Here is a 12,280-nt window from a genome sequence, read left to right on the forward strand (position 1 = left end):
ACACACACACACACACACACACACACACACACACACACACACACACAGACCTTTCTCTGCAGCCTTCAGCTTTGTCTCCTCTATCCGCTGTAGCTCCCTCTGACGAGCCTCCTGAAGCTGCCTTTCCTCCTTTACTGCATCATACTTTATACCTGGAAAGAATGGGGTCAATAAAAATGATGACTTGTGTGCACATCTCTGGAAACAACAAAACATAGAGAGGGTTAAATTGGAGTTTCCTGTTAGTCCTGACAAGTACTTTAGAGTCATGAATAAGTGAAAGACCTTCTGTGTCCGACTACTGTGCTACACTGTGTTGTGTCTGCTAATCAAAAGGGTTACTCATTAGACTGAACTTGATATTAATGATATTTCAAATGCATGCTGCGGGATTTCACTACAATAAAAGTCATTAAAATGCAAAGATGTTGTAATGTGTTTTTGAGTTTTAAATATCTAAAATGTAAACAGTGGAACCTAATCATCAACCCTGACATACAGCATGTTAATATCCTTCAGGCACTTTGTGCGTCTGCTGAAATGGTGGGAATCAACAGCATATGTGTTGTCATGATGAGTGCTTCAATCTCATCATTTTGTATGTATTTAGCTGGGCACAGATGATGATCTTACTTGCTGTTGGGACTATGAGCAGATAGACACCATCCAGAGTTGCCTCTACTGACTGAGTGTAGAGGTTCTTCCATGGTATCTTTAGCTGCAGCTGTCCTGATGACAGAAACACAAATCTGTATCAAAGGAAAGGTGGCAAATAAGGAGAGTAGATGGCGGATAGGGAGAGTAACTACATTCTCACCTATATGACCGGCTCTCACTTTAAAAGGAATGTCGAGTTGACTCTGCAACAAAATAACAGTCAATCAATGCGACACAAATCCATCATTAATGCCAGAATGTCATGATGAGACTCATATTGCTCACTTACTGAAGCATTAATTTGCAACTTACCAAGGCATTTTCCTTTATCTCGAGATTTCTAAGAACAGCATCACCTGCGATGACACGAACATGTGTTTACTGATCGTTGCGATGTGCATTTTGACAGGCCAAACAGATTAGTATTGTGTTATGAGACTCGTGGAAAAATAGTCAAATCTACAGAGGAGCTCGTTGGCATTTGTCTATTGATTTAATTCAACATAAGTTATGTTTTATTAAAGCCACACACGTTCACGCTGTGGTTCGGCTAGTTAAGTAGCTAGTTGCTACACGTTGGTACATGTTTAGCAGTGGCTCTGTGGCTCTTCTAATCCTCTCACTGATGTGGTGCCTAATAACTTTAGGCTCTGTGGCCGTGTGAAAGGGTGTAACCCCGAACTGCTCACTTCTCTGAAACTCGCATCATTATACTGAGCAAACAATGTTGCAGCAGGAAATAAGGCACACGTAGTCGGTCAGACATTAACAACGCTGACTGAACTATCTATGAACTCGTATTTGGCTGCACTGTGTTGCTCACACTGGACTAAATAAACTGGCACTGACAGCTGGGGGAGCCTCTCTCAGGCGACTGGTGGCTAACGTCTGCTAGTTAGCTTGGCGAGTGACCCGATCCACTAAAATGACAAACACAAATTCAGTTACCTCCCCATATGCCGAGCTTTAGCTGTGAGCTGTCAAGGTTGACAACGTAGTCCCCTAAAAATCGGTTGAGGACATCTACCACCACGCTTTCGAAGACCATTTTGGCGTTTCTTTCATCTACCTGTCACCATGTTTACATCCTGAGGGTTCGTTAGCCTCAACGTCAGATTAGGACGCTCTGCGGTGGGCGGGGGCTTTGACGCCATACGATTAGTTACTTCCGGGAAAATGAATCTACTCCTGCAACCAACTCTTGATGGCTGCAACAAGAGGGGAACCGTACTTGATTGAGAGCTTTTTATTACATGTCGTAAAAATTATACTGGCAAAATACCATATCCACAAATTCAATTTATTTACTCAGGAATGAAACCAAACAGTACATTGACACAGTTTACAAACAGTATGAAAGCTTATATTTAGTATTTTTTTCAAATCAGTAGGCCTATTTTTTTGGCTATTTACAGAAAGGAATTAGAAAAAAATCAAATTTGACATGCAGATCCCAAACTATTATGATAAGTATGGTTTTGTCTGAGAACAAGGAAACCTAATAGAAACATGCTGCAAATCACACTGCAATTTGGTTGGTGGTGGAATACCAAAAATACAATAACATTTGTTAACACCTGATAACTAAAATTGTATAATGTCTAAATATTGTTGCTTAGTATTTTCACCATCTGGGACATTTTTACATAGCAGCAGCAAATGCTCATATAGCCAAAACAAACTACATTAATGTCCCTCTCTTCAACCTTTTTCTTTTATATTGTAATAGTTATCACATATCATCTGCTGTCTTCCCACCAGACTACACAAAATGGGTTATTCCTCTACCTATTTTTCAAGAGACAGTAACTGACACAGTGGTTTGGTGGTCGCTCCAATCACTGTCGCTCTCCTCAATGTTCCAGCTGCAGGTTTATACACCACTTTTAACCTGAGCTGCAGTTCCAGCAGATCCTCCCTACTGAGCTCTGTAAAGAAGAAATCCTCATTAAACACAGGGCTGCGGCAGTTCCTGATGGTGGTGCTCTCCTGTTGCTGAAGCTTCCCTGGGGTCAGACACAGATTTACTGCACAGTTCAGGGTGTGTCGGTCAGTATCATCGCATAAACCTTCCACAGACACCACACAGACTCTGACTGTGGAAAGGGAGGGAAACGTGTTGGTGGAGAATGTGCTGTGCTCAGCGAAGAGGCGCACCTTACCACGGCCGTGCAAAGGAAGGACATGCTCATGCTGAAGTAGCTCCTGGCACCACAGAACATCCAACGGGGAGAGGACAGGTGGGGCTAAGGTGACTGAACTTTCCTTTAAGCTTGGAGGGCTACTGGCCGAGTTTGTTAAACTTAAACCCCCCCTCCTCCACCTGCCTCTGTCCACCCTTCTGTCATTTAATGAAGGACAGGATATTGCTCCTTCAAGACGGCTACTGCCTGGTGGGAAGTAGAGGGAGGATTTAGCACTATAAGGTGAACTGAGGGGAGAGGAGTCACTGGAAGAAGGTGTTTCACTTCCTGTGCTTCCTGTCTCTGACAGGCTCTTGGATGAAAACAGAGGTAAAAACCCAGACAAAGTTTTCTTGGGCAGGTTTGTCACCTTTGCTAGCCTGGGTGCTGCAGTAGGAAGACTTCTATCAAACATGTAAACAGGGCGCTTTGAGTGGAACAAAGACTCTTTCCTTCGAGTGTTGGGGCTCTCATATATTCCAGCCAGGCCATACCCCTCTGCAGAGAATGGCAACAGTTTCTTTGTAGCTTTCCAAGCCATCGATGCATCACCATTTTTCGTCTTCACGTCCTTTGTCTTTGCATGTGCAGTGTTTGAGAAGGTGCGGCTCTTGGGCATCTGGTACTGACGGTGTAGGTTAGGTGACGCTGTCTCTGCTTCCAGCAGCGGGCTTCTCTTGCAAAGCCTGGGGGGCAGGCAGAACTCTGGGATCGTGTCTGGGGTGAGGATGTTGTTGTGCAGAGAGAGACTGGCCTTAGAAGACAGAAAGATATCCTCCTCACTCTTCCCCAGGTAACGACGCAGCTCCAGAGGAATGCTCTCCATGCTCTCCCTGATCTTGTCAAACACCCACATAGTTGTTTTCTGATGATTTAATACAATGTGATGTCTTTGAAGAGTCCAAACTTTTTTCCTTTGGCAACAAGAATACAAAATACAATTTAGATAAATCAAACAAACAATGCATGAAACAGAACACACTTTTCAGAACTATAAAAAGAGGAAGTTAAAGTTGCTGGCAATTGGCGAAATTACAAATATTTGTTTCCTCACCTGCTTCGATGTGTCCGCCTCTGAGGAAAGAACTGAGTGTGACGAATGTTCCAAAGACAGATTTTAAAGGGGATCGGGGGGGGACGTCTACGTCAGTGATCTGCCGCCCCCGGCTGCATCAGAAAACAGGCTGTACATGTATATACACATTGTAGTTGTGCTACAAGTATGTAATGTCAGCTTTTCAGCTGATGTAATTTACATCAACACTGAAATGTGCCTATTGTACTGTATATTAAGGAAGCCAGTCACAAAGCATTATCTGCGATGCTCTCAATTCCACTGTAGCATGCAGCACACATTTAAAATACAATTCAAATATATACAAATAATAACTTTCCTACAACATCAAATAGATTTTAATACCTCAGCTCAAATATTTAGATATCTTGAGTTTTAATATTCATTATACACCACTGTTAGATTATGTAGGTACGACCCCGTATACTTTCCTCTACTCATTAAATTCAACTTAAAACGCACAACAAAATATGGAGGTGGGTCATGTTGTGGTCATGATGACGTCAGTACAACCTGCCTTTGAGAGCGCTGACCTCTTGTTCAAAGGCGATTCAAAGACAGGAGCATCCGGACCAACAGAGAGTACCCACCTCCTCAAAGACCCACTGACCTTTAAACAGCCAGACACATAACTGACCTGATGTGTATTATGGGCAACATATTCATTTCAAAGAATTCAACACTTGTTTTCATGTAATCAAGGTAACATTTTGTGATTTTGCATTGATCCTTTACAGGAAAAGCAAACTGAATATCAGTTCGACCAATACCGTTTATAGTTATTTACTTTTTAGTATGTCAAACATCACAGATGTATGTGGCTTCTCTACTCTCCGCAGAAGGAAAGATGACCTCAACATGTTTTTGGTTGTGGTCACTGTACTTTTTGCCAGAATTATAGGCTTACATAACATACTGTCCAGCACATATTAGTTTGACAGCTTTTTTTGATTAAATAAACTTGTAACAGTAAACACCACCTCAGCACATGAATTACTGAACAGAGAGCTTATTCTATATCTGCAGGATGAATTCATTATCCTCAGTCATCCAAGACATTTCCAGGGTGCAAATGATCCAGTTTCTGTCTTTTTATTGGCACTGATGGAACTCTTGAAGTTCTACATATTAAAATCAATGATTTTTTTTTTACATGAATTACTCATATGTCGTTTCTTTAGCATCTCTGCCATGATATGACTTTCTTTCTTTTGAAAATGGGTTTCTAATAAATACCAAGTCTATTTTAGTCTAGTCTAGATTATTCAGTTTTTGGATTCTTCATACCTCTTTGGAAATATTTCATCTAATCCATAAAACATGTGTTGTTTATATCTAAGAATATCTATCGTTGTAGCTATATATTTTTTTTAACATCACCATGTGAGAGAACTGCATTAATTAATGTTTTGTCCACAGATGCAATCAGGTTGCAGAACTAGAAGGCCCTTTGAACAACGTGAGTTCTTCAACCACAAGAGGGCGTACATGGATTAGATTTACTCTCGCGCAACCTCTGACGTCTGTTTGTCTCGGTCAAGGCATAAATGGGATTTAATTGATATTTATCGTATACAGTATTAACATTATAACATCTATAAAAAATATTTAAATTTGTTTAAGTCTGCACACATAATGCACATTCATACTCAATACACCTGCCCCTTGCTTCATTTAAATGATCTTATTATTCTAATTAAACAGTAAAGTAAGTGAGAAGCACCTCTGCTCGTGTGCCTGCCGGTTTGCAGCATGCAGCGTGCGTGACAGAGAAAGAAATATGATGATGATGAATACCTCCAGAGCACCCAGGGGTCAAGAGGCTTTTTGTGATCGTGAAGATCGACTTTATTACGCTAATAAAAACCCAGAGTGCTCTCTGTAACGGAGAGATAAATGATTGGGAGTCAGAGGAGGACCTTTGCCTTTAACCGCTGTCACAGTTGCAATTAACGCTAACGGGAGGACAGTGCATTGTTGCCAAATGTTCTACCGCTGTCAAGTGCATTAGTGTTAAAACCTTTTTGTCCTGGAGCTCCAGATTTTTTAAATAATAATTCATTTTTTTTTTGTGGGCTTCATTTTGTTAATTCATTGAGTAGAACAAGATGTTAACTAATTATCCGAAATGCTGTAAAGGTCTTATCGAATGAAACCCCTTAGGGTTAATTTGTGAACACCTTTGCAGGGCTCAAAGGTGAGAGTCTCCCTCTCTCTCTCTCTCTCTCTCTCTCTCTCTCTCTCTCTCTCTCTCTGGATATATATATATATATATATATATCCCAAACCAAAGCAAAACAGCCGGTTTGTTAGAAAGCACACTTTGCTTCTGCATTTTATAATTGATGTAGGCCTATTACAGGCTGTAACTTCATCCCGCTAACCACCTGCCCAGAGCTACAAGTGACCTATAGCCTTCCTTCATCACAAAGAAGGTACAATGGAAACTTCAACTCTGTTTTTGTGGAAGTTGACTCGTTCAAATGTGCTCAGTTAGAGGAACTACTCCTGTGTGCTCGTGGTGATTCAGTTCAGTGTAGTGAATGAGGAGAGACCTGTTGATCTGATGATCACGGATCAATCAAGCAAGACTTTGTTGATTCTATGTGATTAGTCTTTGTTTAAAGCATCTTTAGCTCCAATTTCTAATGATAATGTAACCAAACAGGTCCTGCCCAGATCCAACAGTTTTGTAAGCCAAACCTTTGTTATAAAGTTTTCTGTAACACTGCCAATTATTATTTTTTGACTTCTGACATTCTGACATTGTGAGATGAGATTTATTCCAAGTACAAACTCTGAGCAAAGTTGATGACACACTTTGCTAATTTCTGTTTCACTTTAATCTCTATTATTGCGGAGTCAAATGAGCCTATATGGGCAAAGCACTTAACCTCTTATGAAACTGCTGAAGTTTTTTGGCCGGATAACTTCTTTGTCTGAACTCCTCAGAGAAAGTGGGCAAGTTAAAAAGGGGAAAGAGTGGGAAGGAGGCCAGAATGGCTGAACCAGTGACCTGTTTTGAATCGAAAATAAAATGTAATAATGGCTAATAAGGTGTAATAATTTGGGCCAATAAAGATAGATGGCAGATTGGAGATGATATGAGCTGCGCCAGAAGACCTTACTTCGAGGACAGCGCAGAGACAAAACACTTTAGCCAGAGGAGGCAGATAAAATTTGACCCCAGATTAGTGATTCATTGTCTAATTATTAAGGAGAAAGAGGATGACAGGGAGGGAGGGACTGCCAAAGATAAATGGGGGAAGAATGGTAGGGGAGAGGGGGAAACTGTTTCGGAGAATAGATGGAAAAGACTGTTCCAAAACAGGAACAAATTGTAAAAATAAATAGAAAAATATTCAGAAATCCATTTGCATCCTCTATGGCAGTAGAGTGATAGAAAGTAAGAGGGACAAAGGGAAAAAAGTGTAACCACAGAAAGAGAATGAGGTCCATTATGGAGAAAAGACAGAGAAGAAGAGTTATAGTAATGTGCCGTGGTCCACAGTGACCTGTCATTAGGACTCACTCCCTTGACAACTTCTCTCTGTCTCCAGGCCCGATGCCAATATGCTAATCCCCCTCAGATGGCCTTTTCATTGGCTGATGCTGACTTTCGTCCGCTCGTGCCAGATGACCTCTCGTCCCACTATTAAAGACCACAGCAGTGAATATGGCAAGGAGACCATTACCGAGATAAGAGCGGATGTAGCCGTATGCCGGCTGCCTGCTTGCACTGAATCACGTGTACTGTTAAAATAAGTTATCACATGTACCACAATTGTGCCATGCTCCATTACAGTAAGTGTACAAACACCGTATGTGCACATCAGGTGAAATGTAATATGATAAATGATAAATATTAGTATGAGTGTGCTTACCACTGGACTGGGTGCCCTTGAGCAAAAGCGCTTAACCCCCAACTCCTCAGGTGGAGCTGCTCAGTGGCCAACAGATTATTTGTGTGAATGTGTGTGTGATTGTGTGAGTTTGATCAAAGGGCTCCTGCAAAGTATTTAAAATTAAAGATGCAAGCAGTAATGAGCGGGTACTGGCGGAATGCCGGTTGTCACGAGTGCACTTCTTTGACCATCTCACACTGCGCTGATGAGTTACCTTTGTCCACTATGTGACATAATAATCCATCTTGTCAGGCTTCAAGTAATGCGTTTGTGTCCAGTATAGCCAGAGCACGGACCAGTCAGTGCCCTGTGAGGAGCTTCAGGCAGCTACAGATGTGGCTTAGGTGTGTGTGAGACGACACAGAGAGACAACTGTATTGGAGTTTAAAGATATTAAAATAATTTTGATCAAAACTAAGAGCAGCAGATACAGAAATACTTTCTGTAATACATGGGCACACTATAAATTATTTTGATGTCAAACGTGAAACTGTTTAGTAGTAACTTTGACAGACTATTCATTTTCTATGGCACATGTTTTGCTCTAGAAACATGTTCTTGCAGTATGGGAAGAACTGGTTGAAAACTACGCATTCACTATTGTTTGACTGCGACTGCTCATATTTTTCTGTATATGGCCCACAGTCAAAACAGTTTGTTTAATTTACCTTAATCAACTTCTTAAATCTACTCTGAGACAATATGTGATTCCACTTCTGCTGTCATCAATCAGGATGAGGAATAATGCTCAATTCCAAATGTGTAGTTTTGCAATTTTAAATTCCTCTAAAACTATCATATCCATACTCCTTATTTAGTCCATTAATCCCAAAATATCTCATGTGCATATGGCATCAATTAGAACGGTGCTCACTTAAAATATTATGATGTTATGTGTACATATGAAAAATAAGTGCAAAGTGGGTAGGACCATAAATATTCTGTGTAACAAACTACACGTCTTTAAATCAAACAAACTGTACGTGACTTCATTAAACTGTGAATGAAATTAAATGTGGTATTTGTTCACGCAAACGAGAAACTATTTGTGAGATGGAATATAAATTGCAGACACAAATTGATTAACAAAGAGTCAAATTTCAAAACGCAAAACCATTTAAATTGTTTATAACATATTGATAATTTAAAGACGGAATAATAGGATTATTATTTAGCACATCTAATTGTCCTTGTGTAACACTTTTGCTAATGGTTTTCTCTTAATTATCACAATCGCTCCATTATGTGTTATGTATTACTATGCATTTACCTGTTGATTACATATTCAGTGAAATAAGTCTATAATCATCGAACAATTCAGCCTCAGTAAATGAGATCATTGCTGCAGCAGGTGAAAGAAGAAATATGGGAAAAAATATGAATCTGCACATATTGGATTGTTTTACATGTAAACTTACACATGACTGTAACAGATTTTCTATATCCACATGGCCAACAGAGTTAAAAAAAATATATAAATATATGTTTGTAGAACACATAATAACACAGAAAACAACTTGGACATCTAAACCCAGATGATATTTTGCTTGTGGACAAACAGAGAAACAAACAGGAACTTAAATCCTGTCTTCATTTTAGCTCTTCCCATTACAAAATGTGAGTCAAGAATATAGTGTGTTTATTGTCTAGGTTTAACTTAAAAACACTACAATGTATTATTTTGTATAAAAGAATTTGGGTTCCTATGATAAAAATGAGAAGTAAAAGAAAGGAACGCACACTTGATTGGAGCTTGTGTCGTTACAATTTCCTGATTGACGCAGAATCCAACAACCAGTCCAAAAAAATGTGTCGCTGTACTCATTCAACACCGCGTCATGTTGTATTTATTTTCACTGTCTCTTTCAAATCAAATCAATTTACGGAATTTGGTAAATTGTTTCTCATAGGTCTCTGTCTGTCTGTCTGCTTGTCTGTCTGTCTGCTTGTCTGTCTGTCTGCTTGTCTGCCTGTCTGTCTGTCTGCCTGTCTGTCTGCTTGTCTGTCTGTCTGTCTGCTTGTCTGCCTGTCTGTCTGTCTGCCTGTCTGTCTGCTTGTCTGTCTGTCTGTCTGTCTGCTTGTCTGCTTGTCTGTCTGCTTGTCTGCCTGTCTGTCTGCTTGTCTGCCTGTCTGTCTGTCTACAGGTCCTCATGTACAAATCTCTTCAGACTGCATTAGGAGGTCAGAAATGATCCTGTACTCTGTGACAAAAAGAATATTACAGTTTCATTAGTTCTGTAAGAGGAAGTGGAGACCTATACTGACCTTGTGTAGTTGTACAATTCTCTCTCACACTGTCCTTCCTTCCCTCCTTTCCTTCTCTTCTTGCCTCATCTGCATTCTTTGTCTTTGTCGCACTCTTTACTTTTTCTCTTTGCTTATTTTTACCCACCTTTCATTGTCATTTCTCATTGTTGCGGTTAGAAAAGGGAGGAAGCCTGAGCCAATTTCCAGTAGTGAGAGTTTTTCTAATGTGCTCCCTTCACCGTACTCTGATTTTGCAAATAATTCAACAATTTTATGCATTTTAACTTTTAATAATGAGGGCTGTATGAAGGTCATTTGATACAGAGAGATTTCTGTTCTCTCTAAAATTATTTAACAAAGTTAATAGTTGCTGTAATTAAGTTTTATGGCTCCATTTATTGTTGAAATGGTTCCACTGAACAAGGAATCCTCATACGGTAATTATAGATTGAAAGAAATTAGAACAAATGTCTGTTATCTGATGTTGCCAATACGTTGAATAAAAGACCACGATCTGAAACAAAGAATAATATTTAAGTTTGAGTTGTTAATGTTCGTGCGTGTGAATGTGTATGTGTGCCAGTGTGCTTGAGTTAGTGCGAACAGCAGATCGGATCAATGAATTAAGCTGCTCATTATGATGGCCTGCTCTTGCTGGTCATTAAGAAAAACGCATGTAGAATTTGCCACCCTGGCCCCTATGAAGTGTGGGTAATTACCACTAATGTATCATTGCCTATTCAAGACCGTAACGTTTCGTTTCTGAGGGCTGACAGTGAAACACCTCTGACCTAAATGTTTTATTCATTCATAAGACTCCTATTATTCATTTAAGCTCATATTTCACATGATTAACTGTTTTTCCATATTAATGCCCTCGACACTTTTATCACTGTGTTTCATACGGTGTAATATTATATTTGTGTTGTTCAAATGAAATATCATCATATCCTCCTAAATCTAGGGTTGGTGTAAGGGACGCACAGGGTCAGCCTGTTAGAAAAACAAATCCAACTTACAAACTTACTCATTTTACAGGCTGTTGCACAGACTACTAAGTTACTTAACTTTATCCTTGTCCAAAGTCATCAATGTTTTCAACATTATTAATTTAGTATTGCATGCTTGGAAAGTATTACGCAAGAAACCAACATAGAGTTTAGAAACTCATTTTAAATTGCCTGACTCTCTGACTCTTTAAGTGCATTGTATTATATTTGAACTCGTTCTAATATAAACTGCTGTGTTGATGTTAATAGTCTACAAAAGGAAATCTGCAGTTGTTATATTAACAGGTTTTTAAATATTTAGTTACCATCAAATCATTTGGTAGAAAACTGGATTTTTTTTTTATATTTTCTGATTAGTTCACGTTATTTTAAAACCTCAACATTATTTGAAAAAAAAAATAAACAGTTACGTACAGAGTATACATATACATGCTTCTATTGCAATCCAACAGTGTGACTTTTGAGTGACACACTGAAACAACCCTCTGTACTTGTCATATTTTCCTTTATTTACTGTAATCACTCTAATATGTTTGACACAGTTTGATGACATTAATTCAAATTAAAACCTGGAAAAAATCTGATCAGTGTTACTGATCGCTTTTATCTCAAAGGAAAGAGAAGCTTTAGTGAGCTGGCTTTTTTTCTTCTGAGCTAAATTTTTTGTATAATCAATTAATAATGAATCAATAATATCGTTACCTTTAAGTTGGATATTTTTTGTGAAAAAATAAATAAATCAAAAGGTTGTTCAGACTAAGTCCGGGTGATGATGGTACAAATAACTTCCAAGTGCAGCTCTTTCTCCTAAGAAAATTCAATTCAACTATTTTGTAGAAACACATTGCTACAGATTGAATTTCATTTCCACATATCAGGCAAAATGTTAATATTGACACACCTCAGAAACACACAACCAGATATAGGATGAGATCTTACACAGTAATGGAGCCTGCACATCAACATGCCAACAAAAATAAGAGCATCTAAGACATATCTCTATTTCCCAACTTGTCCCGCAGACTGAAAATCATTTAACATATGCTGTTAAATGCTTTGACACACCCAGCACAGTGTCTACCCTGATAAAAAAAAGCTTATAAATAAGCTGCACATATACCTCCTATTAGCCTGTGCATAAACACATGTGCACATTAGCAGACCTCATGTGATATTATGATTCGTACGTCTAACGACGGTGTA

The 12,280-nt window shown here is 39.1% G+C and overlaps 2 protein-coding genes across 3 annotated transcripts in view; both read right to left on the reverse strand.

The window, feature by feature from the left end:
• The window catches only part of vps13a (vacuolar protein sorting 13 homolog A), a 34,729-nt gene extending 32,939 nt beyond the window's left edge, over window positions 1–1,790 (reverse strand). For both annotated transcript variants that reach the window (XM_031856697.1, XM_031856696.1), the window contains exons 1-5: window positions 1,606–1,790; window positions 970–1,013; window positions 818–860; window positions 634–729; window positions 51–152 (exon numbers count right to left, since the gene is read on the reverse strand). In XM_031856697.1, the coding sequence (XP_031712557.1) occupies window positions 51–152; window positions 634–729; window positions 818–860; window positions 970–1,013; window positions 1,606–1,705 (385 nt within the window). In that variant the 5' untranslated portion in view covers window positions 1,706–1,790. The remainder of the gene's footprint in view (window positions 1–50; window positions 153–633; window positions 730–817; window positions 861–969; window positions 1,014–1,605) is intronic.
• A 591-nt stretch (window positions 1,791–2,381) lies between these two features.
• On the reverse strand, window positions 2,382–3,914 carry LOC116388358 (C2 calcium-dependent domain-containing protein 4C). Its single transcript, XM_031856117.1, has 2 exons — window positions 3,895–3,914; window positions 2,382–3,754 (listed from the first exon to the last, which is right to left on the reverse strand). Exon 2 carries the CDS (start codon window positions 3,694–3,696, stop codon window positions 2,446–2,448), a length of 1,251 nt encoding a protein of 416 aa, XP_031711977.1. The 5' UTR covers window positions 3,697–3,754; window positions 3,895–3,914; the 3' UTR covers window positions 2,382–2,445.
• Window positions 3,915–12,280: the final 8,366 nt, after the last annotated feature.

The sequence above is a fragment of the Anarrhichthys ocellatus genome, unplaced genomic scaffold (genome assembly GCF_004355925.1).
Source record: "Anarrhichthys ocellatus isolate YVR2014 unplaced genomic scaffold, GSC_Weel_1.0 scaffold17, whole genome shotgun sequence".
NCBI classification, from domain to species: domain Eukaryota; kingdom Metazoa; phylum Chordata; class Actinopteri; order Perciformes; family Anarhichadidae; genus Anarrhichthys; species Anarrhichthys ocellatus.

Coding starts and splice junctions, on each gene's coding strand:
- LOC116388358 (XM_031856117.1), bottom strand. CDS start 3,696: ATGTGGGTGTTTGACAAGATCAGGGAGAGCATGGAGAGCATTCCTCTG.